Raw genomic sequence first — 24,670 nt, forward strand, 5'->3', positions numbered from 1 at the left:
CAGCTTCAAAACGTTCTACACGATCCCAGACGAGAAATAAGGGTCTTATCTAGAGAAACTATCGCTCATTTTCAAAAAAAAAAAAAAAATTAAAAAAATGATATAAGTTTTAAGAATAAATGCTCATCTTGAACTAGCTCTCTTCTTCTCTATTTGAATTCCAGCAGTGTAGACACTGCTAAGTTTGAACTAATTGTTATATACTTGCACTAGCATATTGTATATGACAATTTAGTTCAAACTTTGACCTCTGGAGGGCAGTAATACACTTAGCAGTGTCTACACTGCCGGAATTCTAATAGAGAAGAAGAAGAGAGCTAGTTCAAGATGAGCATTTATTGTTAAAACGTATAAAATTAAAAAAACTTTTTTTTTTAGAAAATGAGCGATGTTTTCTCTAGATAAGACCCTTATTTCTCGTCTGGGATAGCTGTAAACTGTAATTTTGACCTTCAACCATTTGGTGCCCATTGAAGTCCACTATAAGGAGAAAAATCCTGGAATGATTTCATCAAAAACCTTAATTTCTTTTCGACTGAAGAAAGAAAGACATGAACATCTTGGATGACATGGGGGTGAGTAAATTATCAGGAAATTTTAATTTGAAAGTGAACTAATCCTTTCAACTAAAAACAACTAAAAACGATATATTTTGCTGCCAGGCCAGTAGTTGGTGATGTCACTTTGTAAAGAAACACTATAGACTGAACACGTGCACATGACGTCACCGTTTTCAAAAATTTGCATTTTTGGTAGTTTACAAGAAGACAATAATGGTATCGTTTAAAAAAAAAAAAAGTACTTTGAAACCAGTTTTTAGGCCCCCAAAATGCTGTAGTTGTGTAAATCAACGGCCAAAACACTTCCAAAACGTTTTCCATTTTTAGTTGAAAATGGTGTCGTGTAAACAGCCCCTTAGCTAACAATAACAAAACTGGTTTCAGATTATTTGTATATATTTGTCAGGATAATTTAACCTGTTAGAGTAAAATTTTGACATTAGTCTTCTCTTCTCTTCTCTTCTCTTCTCTTCTCTTCTCTTCTCTTCTCTTCTCTTCTCTTCTCTGTTATGTACGTGTGTCTCCCACCACTTTACTCGTGGGAGCTCTACGAGCTCAAATATCTCCTTGTTCAAGATCCCAGTGTAGCTCATGCTGAATGCAGGATACTTTGTTTGACTTTGTGATCAACCTGTTGCGTGTACTTTGGTGGGTGCAGTTGCTATCTGTTTGATTTGAATAAAGCCGTACTTGAGTGAACTGTAATCCTTTACCTGTACCTGTATGTGTTTCTTCATTTCAGAGCTCTGAGGCGAGAGCTGTCATGTTCTGTGAGTCTCCAAGGATCTGAAGTTGGAATGTTGCCAATTAAAAGTGAAGTAAATCGCCTCTGGGCAGTGCCACACACAGAATGATGTGTTTGCTTCATTCAGTTGTACACAAATGGAAATGAAAGACTTTATAACGTCACCAGTCTTCTTTACGGACTCCTTCCACATCATGCTCTGGAGACTTAGTACTTGAGAAAGTTGCCTTCTTATTTTTCTTCCTGAAAGAAAACCACTTAAAAAATGGGCCCTTTTATTTCGCCTTTCAATAATCTGCTATGCATGTTGTTGGGCATCTCTTTCACTGTGTGGGTCACACTGCTTTTGGTCTTCATCATCGTTCCTGCCATTTTTGGTCTGTCCTTTGGCATACGTGGACTCTACATGAAGATGTTGCTCAAGGTGTTTAAGGTGAGTTGGAAGATCATTTTGTTCCATTTCAAGATGGTTAAGAAAATTGTTCTTCAGACTGATTTGTTTGTGGGCTTTTTGTTTACCGGATACTATAGAGTTGATAGTAAAGTTGGGGTGAGAGAGATGAATAAACAATCATTCTATCAAATAAAATCAGTTTGTTTTAAAAACTATAAATGAATTTAGGCATCTCAACATTATAATGTACAATAGGAAAAATGTATATTCATTTGTGATATTTGCTGAGGATTACATATGACAGTGTTTATTTGAATTTTTAAATATTAACTTGCGTCTAATAACTGATATGATATATCCATTCAAGTACCATGTTATTTCTATGGTAGTCTTAAAGGATTAGTTCACTTTCAAATGAAAATTACCCCAAGCTTTACTCACCCTCAATCCATCCTAGATGTATATGACTTTCTTCTTTCTGATGAACACATCACAGAAATATTAATAAATATGCTTTATAATGGCAGTAAGCGTTACCAAACGAGTATGAGCTGAAGAAAGTGTCTCAATCCACATCCATCCATCATAAACATACTCCACATAGCTTCGGGGGATTAATAAAGGCCTTCTGAAGCGAAGCAATGCATTTGTGGAAAAAAAAAAAAATAAAAAAATCCATATATAGCCAGGCCGCCTTCCGTATTCAAGTTACGAACAAAGTGTAAACTGGCGTCGCGTCAGTTATACTTTTTTCATAACTTGAATAGGGAAGGCGTAGGATGTGGCGTAAGCTTTTTGAACTACTAGAGTTTTACCCTTTCTTCGTAAGTAGAATTTGGAAGGTCTGGCGGAAGCTAGATATTTCACTTGCTATATATGGATTTTTTTAATTTTTTATTTACACAAATGCATCGTTTCTCTTCAGAAGGCCTTTATTAACCCCCCAGAGCCGTTTGAAATATGTTTATGATGGATGGATGTGGATGGAGACACTTTCTTCAGCTCATACTCGTTTGGTAATGCTTACTGCCATTATAAAGCTTGGATTCGTCAGGATATTTATTAATATTTATGCAACTGTGTTCATCAGAAAGAAGAAAGTCATATACACCTAGGATGGCTTGATGGTGAGTAAAGCTTGGGCTAATTTTCATTTGAAAGTGAACTAATACTTTAGGAGTGGTTACTAAAAAGGGGGGTTAGCAGATTGTTGTGCAAAAGAAACCTTTTCAGGGTGACACAAGACCCCACTGCGAAATTATCCCACTTATAATGCGGCTGCTTTCCACATAAGTAAATAATTGAACACAAAATATTAATTTGACATATTTTATTATCTCAAGATGACTCGCCGTACCCGTCTGTTATCAGTTGTAGAGGTTGTTGTCATGCAAAAACAGACCAAAAGTTGAGTATTGCGGAGAACTGTGTAAAAAAAAAAAAAATGAATAATGCATGGTTCTGCACCTAGCATGACCATTTTTTGAAAGGACTGCCAGTGCCATGTAAATGTAAGCTGACGATGCATGAAACTACCAAAACAACTTGTCTACACTAGACGTGAGCGGCGGGACGCAACAAAAGCAAAAAGAATCCATTATAATTAGTGATGCTGTCTACACTAGATGAATCCCCGACAGTAAACTGTTGCACTGTTCTATTTCTGACATATTTTAAAGGTGCCCTCGAATGAAAAATTGAATTTATCTTGGCATAGTCAAATAACAAGAGTTCAGTACATGGAAATGACATACAGTGAGTCTCAAACTCCATTGTTTCCTCCTTCTTATATAAATCTCATTTGTTTAAAAGACCTCCGAAGAACAGGCGAATCTCAACATAACACCGACTGTTACGTAACAGTCGGGGTGTACGCCCCCAATATTTGCATATGCCAGCCCATGTTCCCAACATTATGAAAGGCATTAGAGAAGGGCAGCCAGTATTAACGTCTGGATGTGTACAGCCAAATCATCAGACTAGGTAAGCAAGCAAGAACAATAGCGAAAAATGGCAGATGGAGCAATAATAACTGACATGATCATTGATATCATGATATTTTTAGTGATATTTGTAAATTGTCTTTCTAAATGTTTCGTTAGCATGTTGCTAATGTACTGTTAAATGTGGTTAGTTACCATTGTTTCTTACTGTATTCACGGAGACAAGAGAGCTGTCGCTATTTTCATTTTTAAACACTTGCAGTCTGTATAATTCATAAACACAACTTCATTCTTTATAAAACTCTCCAACAGTGTAGCATTAGCCGTTAGCCACGGAGCACAGCCTCAAATTCATTCAGAATCAAATGTAAACAATATAACAGTACAATACTCACATAATCCGACGCATGCATGACGAACACTTTGTAAAGATCCATTTGAGGGTTATATTAGCTGTGTAAGCTTTGTTTATGCACTGTTCAAGGCAAGCGCAAGCTCCGTGTGCGTGGAGCACGAGAATTAAAGGGCCAGTAGCCCTGAATCGGCTCATTTATAATGATGCCCCAAAATAGGCAGTTAAAAAATCTATGGGGTATTTTGAGCTGAAACTTCACAGACACATTCAGGGGACACCTTAGACTTACATCTTTTTAAAAAAAAGTTCTAGGGCACCTTTAACACTCTAACACAAAGGACAAATGGATTTGCAACATTCGCTTTGTCACGTCTAGTGTAGACACAGTGAAAAAACAGAAAATATGACGAGGCATATCTTGCCCTCAGACTACACAGTGTTGTGTGCCTCAAAATATTAGCTTTTTATCTAAATATTAGTTCTGACAGTATGAAGCCGAACAAGTTATGATGCCACTTATAGAATTCACATCACAAACACAAAAAATTGTTTTCTCAAAAATATGAAGCTGTTTTCAACATTGATAATAATCAGAAATGAGCAGCACATCAGCGTATTAGAATGATCATGTGACACTGAAGGCTGGAGTAATGATGCTGAAAATTCAGCTTTGCCATCAGAGGAATATATTAAAAATATTTAAATTATATGTTTAAACATATTCAAATAGAAAAAAAAGTTAATACATTTAAATATTTCACAATATTACTGTGTTCAATGTATTTTTAATAAATGCAGTGGTGAGATTGAAAATATTTTTCTCGACAAAAGGGGGCCTGACAGAAAACGTTTGGGAACCACAGCTGTGAGGTTTATCCAATAATTTAATTATGCTACTACTATGATACATATCCAAAAAACTATGGTACTAGCATGATACCTTTTGATACTCTTTCATTTATGGAGTGCACTTGGTAGTGAAAACATTTTAATTGTGCTTCCAGATCACATTGACATGTTTTGCATATTCATAGTCTTATTCTGTTGTGGCCATCTGATGTAGATGGAGTTGGGAGTTTTTATTTTATCGCCATTTTTTATCGTTTCTGTGCAAGTAAGAGGCCATATACAAGAAATGAGATCTGGATGATGAGGACATGTTGCTCAAGTGCACATCTGGTTAATGTTTCTAAAAAATGTCTGATTTGTTTTCTTCTGCTTACTCTTTTTTCCCCCCCTAAATTATAATCATAAAAAAAGAGAGTTTAGAGGCAGGCGTTGAGGGGGAGTGAAGAGCTGAGGGGCTGCTCCACTCCAGCTGTGATTGATTTAATTCAACATTACATCACATCCGTCTGAAGCTCTTATGTAACTGGTCGTGCAGTCTCACTGCGTGTGGCTTTTTCTTGTCTGACACTGTGGCTCTCCTGCAAACTAGTGACATCCTACAGTCCTACAATAAGCAGGTTCATTGAAGCAGAGAATGCTTGAAATGAAGTCAAATTTCATGTTGTTTGTGTATTAAACAACATTCAGTTATTAAAAGACAGTGATTACATGTCAGTGATGCAACTTGGCCAACCTAGCAATGGTAAAGTCCTACATAGATACTATTTCTGAACATCAGAAAAAACTAATGATAAGAATGAAATGTAAGTTAAAGGCTAAAAAGTTATACTCCTGGCTGGCTGTGTGTGTATCACCTACAGCTCTGCAGGACCTGAAGGATCCCACCTTTGGAAACAAACATCTAAACAGTTTAAAGGGATAGTTCACCCAAAAATGAAAATTTGATGTTTATCTGCTTACCCCCAGGGCATCCAAGATGTAGGTGACTTTGTTTCTTCAGTAGAACACAAATGATGATTTTTAACTTCAACCGTTGCGGTCTGTCAGCCGAATAATGGGAGTGAATGGGAACTTGGATCAATAAGAGTTGAAAAACCTTGCATAGACAAATCCAAATTAAACCCTGCGGCTCGTGATGACACATTGATGTCCTAAGACACTAAACGATTGGTTTGTGCGAGAAACCGAACAGTATTTATATAATTTTTTACCTCTAAAACACCACTATGTCCAACTGCGTTCAGCACTCGCTTAGTGAGGTCTGATTGCGCTCTGACAAGGGCAGTGATGTCTAGCACTCATTAAAGTATATGCGCGAGACATCACCAGAGATTGTATATGGGGAGATAAGAGGGTCTGTATCTCTTACCATTGGAGAAAGCGTAACGGCTAACTTAATCACGTGTGGCACCTCTCAGCCTATCGTGTAATGGCAGTGACGTCTTGGACGTCTAGTCTGCCTTCTCTTAAAAAAATAAATTTTTATCAAGCTAAAATCTACATATAGTTCCCAACGAAGGTATTGTTTAGTGTAAAACATGCTGAAGATTAGCAAACAGGCTGTGGATTAATTAAATGATTAGCTATTTCTCCACAAAAGCTGTTTAATCAGCAAAGTGAAGCCTCTCGTCCATTGACTTCCATTCAAAAAACAGCCTCCGGTCTCATTCCCTGCGTACCGCGAGGGGCGGAGCGTTAGCTTTAGCCGTTACGTTTTTTTGGCTAAAGGTTGCAGGCTTGCCTTCCAGTGACTTTGACATTACTGCCGTTGTCAGAGCGCAATCAGACCTCACTAAGCGAGTGCTGAACGCAGTTGGACATAGTGGTGTTTTAGAGGTAAAAAATTATATAAATACTGTTCGGTTTCTCGCACAAACCAATCGTTTAGTGTCTTAGGACATCAATGTGTCATCACGAGCCGCAGGGTTTAATTTGGATTTGTCTATGCAAGGTTTTTCGACTCTTATTGATCCAAGTTCCCATTCACTCCCATTATTTGACTGACAGACGGCAACGGTTGGAGTTAAAAATCATAATTTGTGTTCTACTGAAGAAACAAAGTCACCTACATCTTGGATGCGCTGGGGGTAAGCAGATAAACATCACGTTTTCATTTTTGGGTGAACTATCCCTTTAACAGAGCTGCACATTTAGGAGCCATTTACACAATGCAGTTTTGATCTAAAAACAGAAAACTTTGTATGGGTTTTTGCCGTTCATTTACATGACAACAGTGTTTTGGGGACCTGAAAATGCAAACATTTAAAAACCGGTTTCAAGTGCAAGTTTTTGAAAACAGTACCGTTATTGTCTCTGTGTAAACTACAAAAATGTGAAAATGTTGATGTCATGCGAATGCGTATTATGTGCTCAGTCTATAGGTGTGTAGTGTTTCTTTACAAAGTGACATCACCAACTACTGGTATTGTATACATAAAGCGTTTTTAGTCATTTTTGCGAATCTATGAAAATGGCGTTGTTTTGACAACATTGTCGTCTGTATGCGGAAAATTCAAAGGAAAAACTTTTCAGTTTTTACTACATCGTAGTGTAAACTTAGCCTTTGGATTGCAAAGTTTTACTATCCCATGAGCACCAGGAACAACATTATGACAATTGTAATGTCTATATTCTGTCCTTAATGCCAAAGTGCTCAATCTTATTACAGAGAATCCCTGGTTTAAAATAAGACAAATTAATAGGTTAACATTGAGGCATTGAAGTTAAAGAAAAACCTGTGGTAAATTTCGAAAGATATCAATACCAGCCCTTCAGTGTTTTCTGATTCTCAGTGCAGTAAGTCAGTTGTGTGCATTGAGTTCTCCACATGCCTGAATTAACAAACTGACATTATTCCTCCTCCTACAGCTTTCCAATAAAGTGCTTCTTGTTCCTTGGGGGAACATTCAGTTTGTGTGTGTGTGTGTGTGTGTTTGTGCTGTAGTCCACCTCGATGTGATTTCAGATCATGAAGTTTTATTTTAAGAACCATTATGATATAATCCACAGAGGAAATATAACTGATTTATTTTGTGATAATGACTGGCTGACTGTACATTATCTGCTGTATTACATACATATTTTCCCCCATGATTTAATTTTTCATGCATGATCAAAGAATTTAATATGAATATAAATATTTTAAATAATATAATCATCCGATCCGCTGCTCTGTCTGTTCATCAACCAACTTGCTGAAAGCTTTAGCTTATAACATTTAAATATAGTATAAGCTAAAGTTTAGATCACTCCTAATTATTTGCTAATTAAGATAATTCTTAACTAAATTTGTAAATACAATAGTGTGTTGCAGTGATAACATTAAATTGAGTTTGGTTTTCTTTCTTTGTTTTCCAGTGGGCCACAGTGAGGATGGAAAGAGGAGCCAAGGAGAAAAACCATCTTCTGTACAAGCCTTACAGTCTTAATAGTAAGTACTGCAGTGGTTGTGTAAACACTGAGCACTGTTACACCTATGGGAAAATTAGCTGTTACTCCTGCTGTGTGCTCATCTGCTTGTTAATCTGAGTGACATTGCTTGTTTTGGTGTGTCCCCAGTGCTCGGTTGATCTCACAGGACTTGTGACAACCGTTGTTGTTTTTGTCAGTTGACCTATCCACAGAAAGATTAGGCCGTTTGGCGTTCACACATTTATGTCCCATTCACCTCCATTCAAGCTCCATTGCTTGTGGTGTTGCAGGTTATTGTAGTATATAGGGATGTCAAACGATTAATCACGATTAATTGCATAAAAAATAAAAGTTTGAGTTTGCCTAATATATGTGGGTGTAGTGTGTAATTGATATGTATATATAAATACAAACACATTCATATTTATATGAGAAATATTTACAAGTATATGTATTTATGTATATTTTTATATAATTTATATTATATATAAATAAAAATATTTTGTACATAAATAAAATATTTCTCTTAAATATATGCATTAATTTGTCTGTATTTATATATACATATTAATTACACAGTACTCACACATATATTATTGCAAACTCAAACTTTTATTTTATATGCGATTAATCACGATTAATTGTTTGACAGCCCTAGTAGTATATATGGTAGCACTTTATTATGGGGAACAGTTCTCACTTTTAACTAGCTGCTTATTAACTTACTGTTTATTAGTAAAAAAGTCATAGTTAACAGTGAATATGCAGTATAGATTTCTCGATTTTAATCGATTCTCATTTCTACGAACCGATATCGATTCTTAAATCCCAAGAATCGATTAGTCTAGTCTGTTTTCAGTTGATGAACGAACAGAACATGTAGCACGCCTCCCATCCAATAAATCGCAATAATCTTTGTGCTTTGTTACTTTTGATATGAAGCAACGTCTCAGATTTCAAATGATGTCGATCTTATTATGAGATTCAAAAAATAAATGCCGTTTTGGCGCTGTTTATTTTGACGCGACAGATCGCTTTAGCGCCTCAATTAAATAGAAGCGGCAGAACGGAGCGCATGTGAACATCCTCTCCTCCGCTTTAATACCAGTTACAGCACGAAATAAACATGAATAAACATCTGAAGGTATGTTAAAATATACAGTACAACCTACTGAAATCCGTATCATGTCTCGTGTAATAGCTCAATCAGTGTTTCAACCTCGGAAAGACGTCAATAAAATAGATTGTAAACAATGTCACACAACGTCACATTTACCTCAGATAAACATATTCAGTGACTGTAAACTCATTAGTGAGCTAGAAAAGTGAACTCTAGAGAGCAGCATTCTGATAAATATAGCTGTGCACCGTTACATATTCATTATAATGTTCTTCAATATTTAATGCATGTTTGAATAAATCAGTTATGACAGCCACGATTTAAATGTTTATATTTAAAAAAACCGAATTGGAGTAGAAATATGATTATGTAATTCTAAACGGTATTTATTATAAAAAGAAAACATAATTGAGTGTAATTTAAATGTTCGTATATAATTTAATTTTAACCTTCAATATTATTATAGTAGTACCAACTGACTTACATGTAGTTTACAGCATTAGTTGAGAGATTTTTTTCCTCTAGAAAATTTGCCATGTACTGTAACTGATATACTACATCCAAAATAATCAATATCGAATCGAAATCGTGATTGAATCGAATCTCAAGCATGTGAATAGAAATTGAATCAAATCGTGAAAACTGTGTCAATACCCAGCCCTAATATATATATACACTACCATTCAAAAGTTTGGACACATTACTATTTTTAATGTTTTCGAAAGAAGTCTCTTCTACTCATCAAGCCTGCATTTATTTGATCAAAAATACAGAAATAAATGATAATATTGTAAAATATTATTACAATTTAAAATAATCGTTTTCTATTATAATATACTTTAAAATATAATTTATGCCTGTGATGCAAAGCTGAATTTTCAGCATCATTATATCCAGTCTTCAGTGTCACATGACCCTTCAGATATCATTCTAATATGCTGATCATTACAAATGTTGTGATACTTTTTTCAGGATTCTTTGATGAATAAAAAGTTCAAAAAGAGCAGCATTTATTTAAATTAAATCTTTTGTAACAATATATACTACTGTTCAAAAGTTTGGGGTCAGTATTTTTTTCTTTCTTTCTTTTTTTTTGGAAGAAATTAATACTTTTTTTCAGCAAGGATGTGTTAAAAGTGATAGTAAAGATTTATATTGTTAGAAAATATTTCTATTTTGAATAAATGCTGTTCTTTTTGACTATTTATTCATCAAAGAATCCTGAAAAAAGTATCAGTTTCCAAAGAATATTAAGCAACACAACCGTTTCAAACTTTGATAATAACTGAGTATCAAATCAGCATATTAGAATGATTTCTGAAGGATTATTTGACACAAAAGACTGGAGTAATGGCTGATGAAAATTTAGCTTTGCATTACAGAAAAAAATTATGTTTTAAAGTATATTAAAATAGAAAACCATTATTTTAAATTGTAATATTTCACAATATTACTGTTTTTTTTCTGTATTTTTGATCAAATAAATGCAGGCTTGATGAGCATAAGAGACTTCTTTCAAAAACATTAAAAATAGTAATGTCTCCAAACTTTTGAATGGTAGTGTATATATATTTTGTTTTTTTTTTATTTTTCATTTAGTTACGCCCTAACGTGTGACATGCTGTTATATAATTTCCCTTCTTTCTTGGAGAGTTGTTAATTCAGTTGCAAATTATAATATAAAAAATATAATTTATTTTATTTCCTAGATTTTGCTCTTCACAAAGACACTGTATGTTTGCATTATCATTTTATCTCAGGCATTATTGCTAAAGAGCCTACGTCACTGGAAGAGGAGCTCAAAGAGATTCGGCGAAACGGCAGCAGTCGAGAGTTGGATGGTTCCGCCTCCACCTCCACAGGCCCCTCCCCTTCTTCAGAGTTTGAAATGTCAGACACCTTCTACTTTTGCCGCCGTGGCATTGAAAGCATCGTAGATGATGAGGTTACCAAATGTTTCTCGGCAGAGGAGCTTGAGTCGTGGAACTTGTTGACCAGGAGCAACTATAACTTCCAGCACATTAGCACCAGACTGACAGTGCTGTGGGGTCTTGGCGTTATCATCCGTTATGGGTTCCTGCTGCCCCTCAGGTGAGGAAGAATGAAAATGGTGTTTGAAATTAAACGTCAGTGATATTAAAATTCTGGCTGATGCTAATCACCCATAAATGTCTGATTTTAAAATTCTATACTGTTTTGTCTAAATAAATTAAAACTAAAATCAGTTGTTTCAAATGCTACATGCGAATTTTAATTTACAGTTAAAAAATGAATATTCACTTTGAGGCTTGCCAAAGATTACATTTAACAATGTTATGAAATAACATTTAGTGAGTGTTAGACAGTAATCTAACCTTAAAATATGTATTGAGCATCACAATTACAGTAAATGTCCATTGTTGTCAGGCATATATCCAATATCAACTGATACCAAAAAATAATGGTTGTGATACCAAATTATTGTGCATCCCTAGTAAAATAAACCCTTATTTATGGCATAAGCGAATGTGAAGATTAGAGAGAAGTATGTTAAAATTAAAAAGAAGCTAAGAGGCTAATGCTAACAACAAACAAGTACTAAAATGCTTGAGGTACTTTGGTATTGCCGTGTTTTTTTTTGACATTTACCATGCTAATTTTATATCTTTTTGGACTTGTACCATGGTAGTGCCTTGGTTACCTTTAAAGTACCTTGGCCTGGAAAGTAATACCATGGTATGCAACACATTATTAAGGTATTGCCACAGTATGTTTACACAGTATGAATACAAAAAATATTCAAATTAGAAACTGCTGCTTCATGAAGAATGGAGCAGAGGGCACTGCTGTTACTCTCATTTACATGTCTGTGATAAATCTGTCATAGCTAGCAAAGATACATGTACATTGTTGGGTACATTTTGAGGGCCACTGTATGTCATATAACAAGAAAAAAGTTTTCTGCAGCATTTGTAACCTTTCAATGGCTTTGTATAGTGCAGTCAGAATAAATATTAAATATTAGTTTTGGTTGGCTGATGTTATAATTTGACATCGTTCTAACTGGTCCATTCGGAGACACTTGCTCTGCTCTGGCACACAAGTCTGAATTTAGTGTCTTAAAATACAGGCTAATTCTGCCACCCCTCAGGGCCATATGGAGCTTCTGTAGGATTAATGTCAGTCAGGGCAATGGCCTTAACCCACATTCCTTAATAGAAACACTTTACCATCCCATGTGCACATTTGAGATGAGGAAGAGTGCCTGATATCTGAGCACTGTTTAATCAGATGTGCTCACCCGGGTATTGTGTGATTAACTGAACAGAAGCATCCATTGGGTTCGAGTTATGGTGCAGTGGGTAGTGCATGTGCTTCTGGAGTTGAGATCATGTGGCTGATGTAGGTTTGAATTTCACCTGTGACATATTCCAGTAGGGATGGATATCATTTGAATTTTATCGATTCTGATTCTGCTTATCGATTCCAATTCTTATATGTTTTAAGGTAAAAACATTTAGTCAAACATTTATATCATATATCATAATACATTTATAACATATTTATTGTGTCTTTTGGCAAAATGTTTTGTTGTAGCTGTATGTAAAAAAAAAAAAAAAAAAAAAAAAAATGTAATAAAAAGTAAAATACCACAACATAGTTTACTTTTTATGCATAAAATATAGATTAATCCTTATTAAAGTTACAAAAGTTATTCATTCAAGATCAGTGAGTGATTTTCTTTTTCTTTTGTTCTTTAATTAAAGGGTTAGTTCACCCAAAAATGATTAAGATATTTTAGATTTAGTCCGAGAGCTTTCTGTCCCTCCATTGAAAATGTATGTACGGTATACTGTCCATTACCAGAAAGGTAATAAAAACATCATCAAAGTAGTCCATGTGACATCAGTGGGTTAGTTAGAATTTGTTGAAGCATCGAAAATACATTTTGATTTATTCAAAAATAACAAAAACTACAACTTTATTCAGCATTGCATTCTCTTCCGGGTCTGTTGTCAATCCGCGTTCACGACTCCGCAGTGACGCTGCTGACGTAAGACACTGCTGACGTGTTATCTGGTGCGCCCGAGCTTCGTTTACAGTCTGAGGGAGACGCACGCTGTAAACAAAACAACCTTCGTAAACATGTCTAAGGATTTCGACACAGAGGAAGACTTGCATTTTTTTGCTCAGCCATATTTATTTGAACCCGAATACACGGACGAAGAACTAAAAGCGATGGAAGAAGCTCCTACACAGCAGCAACCGCTGTCACAAGCAGCGTCACTGCGGAGTCGTGAATGCAGATTGACAACAGACCCGGAAGAGAAGACAATGCTGAATAAAGTCGTAGTTTTTGTTATTTTTGGACCAAAATGTATTTTCGATGCTTCAAAAAATTATAACTAACCCACTGATGTCACATGGACTACTTTGATGATGTTTTTATTACCTTTCTGGACATGGACAGTATACCGTACATAACGTTAATGACCAACTGCAGTAGGATTATTAGGCTGCTGTCACTTTAAGATGGATCCAATATGTCTTCTTGTGCTTGAACACACAAATACACAAAAATGTGTCTAAATATACTCGTAAACACAGTCTGTTTTGTCTTAAGTGACCGTAAATGCATGAGTATCAGTATATTGGATCCAGTGTGAGGTCTTAAAGTGACAGCAGCCTAATAATCCTGCTGCAAAACCGACTGTTTACAAGGATATTTTATATTTTTGTGTGTATTTTTACGTTCAAGCGCAAGAAGACACGTACGAGAACTCCATTCAGTATCGCACGCTATATGAAAGACTTTGGATGTGTGCACAAAAAAAAACAGCAGTGACTTCTCTTTTGCGTCTTCTTGAGCTTGAAAATGGTTTGAAATCACATTAAAATGCACGCACAGGAATCGATAAGCGGAATCGAATTTTTATTTATTACAAGTATCCGATTCCTGACCTTAAAGGATTAGTCCACTTTCAAATAAAATTTTCCTGATAATTTACTCACCCCCATGTCATCCAAGATGTTCATGTCTTTCTTTCGTTAGTCGAAAAGAAATTAAGGTTTTTGATGAAACATTCCAGGATTATTCTCCTTATAGTGGACTTCAATGGCCTCCAAATGGTTGAAGGTCAAAATTACAGTTTCAGTGAAGCTTCACAGGGCTTTAAACAATACCAGATGAGGAATAGGGGTCTTACCTAGCGATTCAACTTACAGAACGAACGTGGCGCCAGTTTAGTTTTTTTCCGTAAGTAGTATAGGGAAGGTGTAGGACATACAGCGTAAGCTTTTTGAAGAATACTGAAAGCGGAAGCACATGCAAGGCGATCATCTGTTTATATAAAGCATATACAATTAATTTTTTTTCAAAAATGACCGATCGTTTCACTAGATAAGACCCTTATTCCTCGTCTGGTATCGTTTAAAGCCCTTTGAAGCTGCACTGAAACTGTAATTTTGACCTTCAACCGTTTGGGCTCCATTGAAGTCCACTATATAGAGAAAAATCCTGGAATGTTTTCATCAAAAACCTTAATTTCTTTTCGACTGAAGAAAGAAAGACATGAACAACTTAGATGACATGGGGGTGAGTAAATTATCAGGAAAATTTTATTTGAAAGTGGTTTTCGATTCCAAACCTAATATTCGAGTGATTCTCTTTCATGCCATTTATTCTTTGTATCTCCAATGAAAATCAAATGGCAGAAAGTAAAAACTTGATTTCAATATTAAAAGTGCACACAGTAATTTGTTGCGAATTAAACAGGTTCTACACATAAAAAAAAAAGAAAAATTAATTAAAATGATAAAATATTAAAGTGATGTACACTGATGATGAAGACTCCAGTCTTAGAGAGAAAAATGTTTCATTCTACATGAAGCGTGTCAATCAAAACTTAGGGTTTAAAGGGTGCATTTTGTAAAAATGTTCCGATGTCCGAGCTGAAATGTCTTTTTTTTTTTCTTTTTTTTTTGGTTTATCAGGCTAACATTAGCAATCACAGGAGTAAGCCTATTGGTTGTCTTCACCACCATTATTGGTTTTCTGCCCAATGGGAGGTAAGAAACTTGATTGAATAAATAATAATAAAAAAAAAAACATTTGTTGTGCTGTCTTGTACTAGTGCTGGACCAACATATCTGTGAGACCAATAAATTGTCTGATATTTGGATATTTTGAAGTTGGTAGCAAGTTTATATTCTATATTGTGATTTGATATGTATGTTAACATGTCCCTGTGTGTGTTTGCAGGGTGAAAAATTTTCTCAGTGAGAATGTGCACCTGATGTGTTACCGTATCTGTGTGAGAGCGCTGACTGCTATCATCACATATCATCACAGGTAAAACGCCACAGATGTGTGGAAAAACATACGCATACTTCCTGGAAATCTCCAACCATCTGGAGCCTTGGCATTATGGATCAATGTGCAATCTGACAGTCACATGTTTGCAATCACACACAATCCTGTACAATCAAACAAACATGAACAATGACACTCTCACATCAGACACTGATATTCAAACAAACACGCACATGTAATCCCACAATCACACAAACACTCACATACATGCTCAAAATTAGACCATAATAGTCAAACAAACACTCGCATGCATGGTTAAAATCACATACATGCTCACAATCACTCTCACAATCAAACACATACGCGCTCACAATCAATCTCGCACCGTTGGGCCAAACCATTCTGATTGCTTAAAGGTGCTCTCGAATGAAAAATTGAATTTACCTCAGCATAGTTAAATAACAAGAGTTCAGTATATGGAAAAGACATACAGTGAGTCTCAAACTCCATTGTTTCCTCCTTCTTATATAAATCTAATTTGTTTAAAAGACCTCCGAAGAACAGGCGAATCTCAACATAACACTGACTGTTACGTATCAGTCGGGGTGTACGCCCCAATATTTGCATATGCCAGCCCATGTTCCCAACATTATGAAAGGCATTAGACAAGGGCAGCCAGTATTAACGTCTGGATGTGCACAGCTGAATCATCAGACTAGGTAAACAAGCAAGAACAATAGCGAAAAATGGCAGATGGAGCAATAATAACTGACATGATCCATGATAACATGATATTTTTAGTGATATTTGTAAATTGTCTTTCTAAATGTTTTGTTAGCATGTTGCTAATGTACTGTTAAATGTGGTTAAAGTTACCATCGTTTCTTACTGTATTCACAGAGACAAGAGCCGTCACTATTTTCATTTTTAAACACTTGCAGTCTGTATAATTCATAAACACAACTTCATTCTTTATAAATCTCTCCAACAGTGTAGCATTAGCCGTTAGCCACGGAGCACAGCCTCAAATTCATTCAGAATCAAATGTAAACAATATAACAGTATACAATACTCATATAATCCAATGCATGCATGCCGAACACTTTGTAAAGATCCATTTGAGGGTTATATTAGCTGTGTAAACTTTGTTTAGCCACTGTTCAAGGCAAGCGCGAGCTCCGTGGGCGGAGAGCACGAGATTTAAAGGGGCCGCACAGCATAAATCGGCTCATATTTAAATGGATAGTTCACCCAAAAATGAAAATTTGATGTTTATCTGCTTACCCCCAGAGCATCCAAGATGTAGGTGTCTTTGTTTCTTCAGTAGAACACAAATGATGATTTTTAACTCCAACCGCTGCCGTCTGTCAGTGGTATAATGCAAGTCAGCGGGAACTTGGACTATAAGAGTAAATAAAACACGACAGACAAATCCAAATTAAAACACGAAACGATCGGTTTGTGCGAGAAACCGAACAGTATTTATATTCAGTAGACAGTATCATCACTGCCGTTGTCAGAGCGCGATCAGACCTCACGAATCGAGTGATGAATGCCGTTGGACATAGTGGTGTATTAGAGGTAAAAAATGATATAAATACTGTTTGGTTTCTCGCACAAACCGATCGTTTTGTGTCTTAAGACATCAATGTGTCGTCACGAGCCGCAGGGTTTAATTTGGATTTGTCTGTCGTGTTTTATTTACTCTTATAGTCCAAGTTCCCGCTGACTTGCATTATACCACTGACAGACGGCAGCGGTTGGAGTTAAAAATCATCAATTGTGTTCTACTGAAGAAACAAAGACACCTACAGCTTGAATGCGCTGGGGGTAAGCAGATAAACATCAAATTTTCATTTTTGGGTGAACTATCCCTTTAATGATGCCCCAAAATAGGCAGTTAAAAAAATTAATAAAAAAAAAATCTATGGGGTATTTTGAGCTTAAACTTCACAGACACATTCAGGGGACACCTTAGACTTATATTACATCTTGTAAAAAAACGTTCGATGGCACCTTTAACCATTCCATTCCGTGCCAACCCTGTCCTAGCCTGTATGAATATGGTTTCATTTTCCACTGTGGGGCTGATAACAGAACTCTCTGGAATGTACCGTAATACAAATGCGTCAGTCATCGCCTTGGTAACGCAAGAGTTTACAGATGTGTGATATGTAAATAGCAACTGCATTAAGGAGGATGATCAGATATTTCTTTTAATTTTATTATTAACTTGTTTAATTCACTGTAGTAGTGCACTTGGCCAGCTACAGAGAAACTGGTAGCCAGGCAACAGACAAGTTACCAATCCTGCGTGGTGGCGTCACTACACGCACTCTATCAGCACGGTTGAATTCCGGGCCGAGAACGGTTTGTAATCGTGCCGTACTGAACCAAGCTAAAATGTAAATAGAGTTCACAATCACACACATACACACCGTCGGGTTGCTCACAATCAAAAACCCTTGCACACACTGTCACAATCACACACAATCAGGTGGTCACTATCACGCTCACAGTCACTTCTTCACAGTCAGACACTAAAAATCAATCACATACATACTCTCTCTTAACCAGGCACTCACAATCACACAATCGAACTTGGGTTCGGACCAGGCAATCGTACCAAGTATGAAAGCACCCTAAATCACATGCTCACAGTTCTCTCTGATGCTCTTCAAACCTGTCTGACTATCCTCCTTGGGACACAAAAAGAAGAATGTTCTTAGTCACTCTTCTCCATGCAATTACAGTAAATCACAACTGGTTCTTGAGAATGTTAACTCTTCTAGCGTGTTCTGTATAGATGGTACAGACATGTTTAGATTTTTATGTTATCTGACACACAAACAGAGTGGGGTTAGAGTTCATGACACCGGAATGTAACAGAGTTAACGGGGCTTTGTGTCTTAGTTACAGGTCAGGTAAACTGGATTCATCTTCTCCAGTACTCTCTTTGTCATTATCTCAGCTGAGCCTGTCATTCCTATGTCTCCTAAATGCGATAATGCGTATTTCAGGTCACTGACCTCCTGCGCATTCTCTTTCTCTCTGTAAAATGTGATAAGAATAAAGAGTATTCTTTCTATCAGGTCCTCTCCTATGACCAGTCAAACTGGTTCCTGTAGCAGGGACGACAGTGCTCTCCATGTTTTTCCTGTAACTATTTACACTCTCTGCTCACAATCTCCTCTCTGTGTCTTTCTCTGGAACAGTGAAAATAAACCCAAGAATGGAGGCATCTGTGTTGCCAACCATACGTCACCCATTGATGTCATTATACTGGCCAGTGACGGATGTTATGCAATGGTAAGTGTGTGTATTTGTGTGTATTTGTGATAGAAGGTCAGAAGGTAAATTGTGTCTGTGTGTGTATGTTAAAGGTGGGCCAGATCCATGGTGGGCTGATGGGGATCATTCAGAGATCTATGGTGAAAGCTTGTCCACACATTTGGTTTGAGCGCTTAGAAGTCAAAGACCGCCATCTAGTGGCTAAAAGGTAACAAAACATCAACACTTGTCTGGGTTCTTTGGCTTTTGAACAAAAGTGCTGGATTCTTCTAAAAAAAATGGAAAAAACATTATTATCTCACTGGATCTTGTTATTTTATAACACCCTCACTTATCATTGTTATTGTTGTTATAAATTAAATGATTTCAGGTTGAGTGATCATGTAAAAGACAAAAGCAAACTGCCTATCCTCATATTCCCTGAAGGTAAGCTGAACTCATTCTCAGAAATGATTATTGATATGAAAGGGAAACTAGGGAAGAATAGTACTTTTTTTCCTATGTACACTACCATTCAAAACTTTGGGGTTTTTAAGATTTTAATGTAAAATATTATTGCAATTCAGAATAGCTGTTTTCTTTCTGAATATATTTTAAAATGTAATTTATTCCTGTGATGTCAAAGCTGAATTTTCAGCATCATTACTCCAGTCTTCAGTGTCACATGATCCTTTAGAAATCATTCTAATATGATGATTTGCTGCTCAAGAAATATTTCTTATTATTATTAATGTTGAAAACCATTTCAATTGATGATCAATTTTTTTTAACTTACTACGCCCAAACTTTTGAACGGTAGTATATATAATGTTAAATTCAAAGGCATTATAACTTGACAGCAGGAAACAAATACTGGACATCCAAACATCCAAATCTCAAAATCAGTGTTTGTTGAATTTTTCTCACAAAATCAGCTGATCACTCTTGATTTTTTTCAGGCAGAGAATAAGAATGTGATGGAAAAACAGTGTTACTTGTTTGTGATTGAAGGCATTTAGTGCATTACAATTGCCCTGTTACATTTTCTCTTCTAATGAGTGTTATGCGTTATACGTAAGCTTATAGTGACTACCAATGAACAGGTGTTATGATCTGGTTGTTATATTAATATGTTAATATTCTGTTTCATGGGTTCATCATATTATTTGTGTCCAGGTACCTGCATTAATAACACATCAGTAATGATGTTCAAGAAAGGAAGCTTTGAAATTGGCTCGACTGTCTACCCCGTCGCCATAAAGGTCAGAAAATTTCACTTCCCTAATGAAGATACCGAGTTAGGGATGTAAACACCCAAAAATGAAAATTCTGTCATCATTTACTCATCCTTATGTTGTTCCAAACTTATATGAGTTTCTTTCTTCTGCTGAACACAAAAGAAGATTTTTTTGAAGAATGTTGAACATTCTTCAAAAAATCTTCTTTTGTGTTCAACAGAAGAAAGAAATTCATTCAGGTTAGGTACAACATAAGGATGAGTAAATGATGATGGAATTTTGGGTGAACTATTCCTTTAAGCATTAAACTTTGGTGTATAATCCTGTATCGTTTGTGCAGGGTTTGTCCTGCATTGAAAATATTTTGGCGGCCACCAAAATGAGATTTTTTTGATCATTTAATGTGATGATATCTGCTGTTCATTTTGAAAATGCTTTGTAAAGAGTGTCAAAGGTTTCTATTTACAACATGTTTTTGCAGCATTGAGCTTTGTTATCCAATCACAGACATATCTGTTGAGTGTGTGAATGCAATGGCCAATAAGAAGTTAGTTATAATCCACACAACACTGCTTATTTTTTGTTCAGTGTGAGTTCTGCATGCTCTTGAATTCTTTCATTATAACCAACAAATTATAAACACAATGTCAATAAGAGATACATTGCACAGCATAGAGAGCTTCATTGATTATAACGTGAGTTTTCGCAAGAGTGCAGCTTTGTGTACCTCAGTTGTAATTGACCGCTTCTGTGATTATATTGCTTGCGATCTTTGCTCGCTTTCTGTATAAAATATATATATGTCATGCTGCTAACTACACATTGCAAAGTTTTTGTATTGGCAACCATATTTATTTGAACTGAAAAATTATCACTCATTTTGGTATCACTTTACAATAAGGTTTCATTAGTTAACATTAGTTAACTACTTTAGTTAACATAAACTAAGAATGAACAATACGTCTACAGCATTTATTAATCTGAGTTAATGCTAATTTCATTATTTACTGATACATTATTAAAATGAAAAGTTGTATTTGTTAACATTAGTTAATGCACTGTGAACTAACATGAACAAACAATGCATTTTATTAACTAACATTAACAGATTAATAAAGATAACAAAAATATTGCTCATTGTTACTAAATTTTAGTTAAAAGTTATCAAATGATACCTTATTGTAAAGTGTTGAATTTTTGGCAGCGGCAGTCGAGCTGCGTAAATTTCACAAGTTTGTGTCAAACCTGATGATCATGTTTGAGAATGAACTAAAGAACATCTTGTGGAAATGTGACCTTTTGAATAAAGAAGTTCCATGATTCATGTTACTAATTTGCTTATCAAATCTATGACCTAGAAATACTGCATAATCTTATTTCTGCTCAAAATCTTAAAAAGAAGAAATATTCAATATTTTTAAAGTTTTTTTTTTTTTCTTTATTTTTTTTTTCTTTCACTGATCATTTACATACAGTATGCAAATGTGCCCATTCACATTCCTTTTACATTTAAAACATACTGGACATATTTATTATTCCAAACTTAAAGACTGTTTTCAATTATCAGTAATGTTCTACAGAAATGCATGAACTGGCCAGAATGAATACTTCATTTGTGTTTTTAATGCTGCAGCTGGTAGACTGTATGATTTCAATCTTGTTTTGAGCTGTAAAGCTGCTTTCAGAGTTTCTTCCTTGTTTACATCCTCTTACTTTATCGGCTTTTATGGTAAGAAAAAGGATGAAAAGCAGATGATTAGGGATGTTGATGTCCTAATCAGTATTTGTTAGTAATATCTTTCCTGAAAACAAGATAATTTTCTTGAGAAGAAAAACTGTGTAAGATATTAAGTACATTTGAAATATGCTGCATACTTTTTATTTACAATATATTGTTTAGTTTTTTCTTATCTCATTGGCAGATTTTGTTGTTTTAGGCATAAACATCACTTTATTTTCCTTTTTAAAATTCCCTGTAGCCAACCAATATTGCATGGTGCTAGCCACAGCAAGGGTGTGAGTTTTTTCATATATATATATATATATATATATATATATATATAAACAACCAAAAACAATTCACAATGAATGAAAACAAAAGTGTTATTGTGTACAGTTTGTTTTTAAAAAATGCATTTTATCTAGTTTTAAGAATGTTTACTGAAAAACAACAACAAAAGAACATTAAAGGTGCTAAAGAGAATGTTTTGTTTTATACATTTTTGCAAAATATTACTTGAAACTGTCTTTACTAACTGATAAAAGACTATTTATTAGGTGCACTGAAAGGAATAATATTAATATACATCATCTGTGCACGAGGTAGGGCCTTAAAAACATCAGCCAATCTGTAATAGAAGTTCTTGTATCGAAGGAAGGAAGAGGACAGGGATCGGCTTTGGGCTGCTGACAGTCTTTATTCTCACCAGAGAAAAATATCAAACACATAAACAAAAAGACGGTGCAACGCACACTCAATAATTCCACATCCAAGGACGGGCTTCACTCCACGAAACGAGCACAGCTCACTCAGTCCGACTGTCAGCAGTCCCTCTCTCTCTCACACGCTCCTGCTTCTCCTGGCGTTTTATCCTGTCTCCACGCCAATTACTGGAACGAGAAACAGGTGTTCGTGATTTACATTCAACCCGTTCAATCACCGCACATCCCCAGACACTCCCTCCTGTTGCAGACCCCGCTAAACCACGCCCCCCTCGCCACATACCCCCACCGCCCGACTCAGGCCGGGGAGCCGTCCGGCCTGCAGCCCCCCCCCCCCCCCCATTTCTGGAGAGGAAGTCGGCCACAGCCATCTGAACACCCGGCCTGTGGATCACTTTGAATTTAAAAGGCTGTAAAGCAAGATACCAACGAGTGATCCGCGCGTTGGTGTCTTTCATGCGGTGGAGCCACTGCAGAGGGGCATGGTCCGAACAGAGGGTGAATTCCCGCCCCAGGAGATAATAGCGGAGGGTGAGGACGGCCCACCTGATGGCTAAACACTCTTTCTCCACGGTGCTGTACTTAGCCTCTCTCTTAGAGAGCTTGCGGCTAATGTACAGCACCGGCCGCTCCTCACCCTCTATCTCCTGGGACAGGACCGCACCCAGCCCTCTGTCCGACGCGTCTGTCTGCAACAAAAAGGGGAGAGAGTCAGGGGAATGAAGTAACGGCCCGCCACATAAAGCAGCCTTCACCTGGGTGAAGGCCTGCTGGCACAGCTCCGTCCACTGGACCGTATCTGGTGCATCCTTTTTAGTCAGATCAGTCAACGGGCTGGTGAGGTCCGAATAATTAGGAACAAACCTTCTGTAATATCCCGCCAGCCCGAGGAACTGTCTTACCTCCTTTTTGGTCTTGGGACGCGGACAGGTTGCAACCGCTGCTGTCTTATCAATTTGGGGACGCACCTGTCCATATCCCAAGTGGAAGCCCAGATACCTTACTTCCACGTGCCCAATTGCGCACTTCTTCGGGTTGGCCGTGAGCCCAGCCCCTCTCAGCGATCTCAGGACAGCCCTCAAATGCTGCATATGCCGCTGCCAATCATTACTAAAAATAATAATGTCATCCAGATAGGCAGCCGCATACGCAGCATGGGGCCGTAAGATCTTGTCCATGAGTCGCTGAAAGGTCGCCGGTGCCCCGAACAGCCCGAACGGAAGGGTCACGAATTGGTGTAATCCAAACGGCGTCGTGAAAGCGGTCTTTTCTTTGGATAATGGAGACAAGGGGATCTGCCAATACCCTTTTGTTAAGTCCAGTGTCGAATAAAAGCGAGCTGTACCGAGCCGGTCAAGCAATTCGTCCACACGCGGCATTGGATACGCGTCGAATTTCGACACTGCATTCACCTTGCGATAATCCACACAGAACCGCACTGAGCCGTCTGTTTTGGGGACCAAAACTATCGGGCTCGCCCAGTTACTGCTGGATTCCTCTATTACCCCCATTTCAAGCATTGCCTCTAATTCTGCCTGAACTACTTTTTTTTTGTGTTCAGGTAACCTATACGGCCGGCTGCGAATCACCACGCCCGGCTCTGTCTCGATGTGGTGCTGAATGAGGTCAGTACGGCCCGGTAGGGGAGAGAACACGTCGGCAAATTCAGCCTGCAATTTGGAAACATCAGTGAGCTGTGAGGGCGAAAGGTGATCTCCCCCCGGGGCCAGAGCGAGGGATTGTTTTTTTACATTCGCCTCTGGCCCGAGATCATCCTCCCCGCTAATCACCGTCGCCAGCATCACTGATTCCGCCTCACTCCACTTTTTCAGGAGTTGAGGTGATAAATTTGACGTGCCCCTCTCCTATCGGACCGTATTACTTCATAATCGAGATCACCAACTCGCCGTGTGACCTCAAATGGTCCTTGCCACTTCGCCAGTAATTTTGAGCTTGATGTGGGGAGTAATACGAGCACTTTCTCTCCCGGTGCAAATTTACGCAGATTAGTTCCCCTGTTATACAACCGGCACTGTCTGTCCTGGGCTTGT

The 24,670-nt window shown here is 36.9% G+C and overlaps 1 protein-coding gene across 4 annotated transcripts in view; it reads left to right on the forward strand.

Annotated features, from left to right (window-relative positions):
- Positions 1–24,670, forward strand: part of LOC125279485 (glycerol-3-phosphate acyltransferase 4-like) — a 36,761-nt gene that overhangs the window by 1,799 nt on the left and 10,292 nt on the right. For 3 of the 4 annotated variants that reach the window (XM_048209216.1, XM_048209213.1, XM_048209214.1), the window contains exons 2-10: positions 1,303–1,738; positions 8,204–8,276; positions 11,138–11,468; positions 15,351–15,425; positions 15,619–15,708; positions 18,885–18,978; positions 19,053–19,168; positions 19,331–19,386; positions 20,116–20,201. In XM_048209216.1, the coding sequence (XP_048065173.1) occupies positions 1,571–1,738; positions 8,204–8,276; positions 11,138–11,468; positions 15,351–15,425; positions 15,619–15,708; positions 18,885–18,978; positions 19,053–19,168; positions 19,331–19,386; positions 20,116–20,201 (1,089 nt within the window). In that variant the 5' untranslated portion in view covers positions 1,303–1,570. Of the gene's footprint in view, positions 1–679; positions 1,209–1,302; positions 1,739–8,203; positions 8,277–11,137; positions 11,469–15,350; positions 15,426–15,618; positions 15,709–18,884; positions 18,979–19,052; positions 19,169–19,330; positions 19,387–20,115; positions 20,202–24,670 lie in introns of those variants that run through there. The other variant, XM_048209215.1, reaches the window with a different exon arrangement.

Source organism: Megalobrama amblycephala, linkage group LG12 (genome assembly GCF_018812025.1).
Source record: "Megalobrama amblycephala isolate DHTTF-2021 linkage group LG12, ASM1881202v1, whole genome shotgun sequence".
Taxonomy (NCBI): Eukaryota; Metazoa; Chordata; class Actinopteri; order Cypriniformes; family Xenocyprididae; genus Megalobrama; species Megalobrama amblycephala.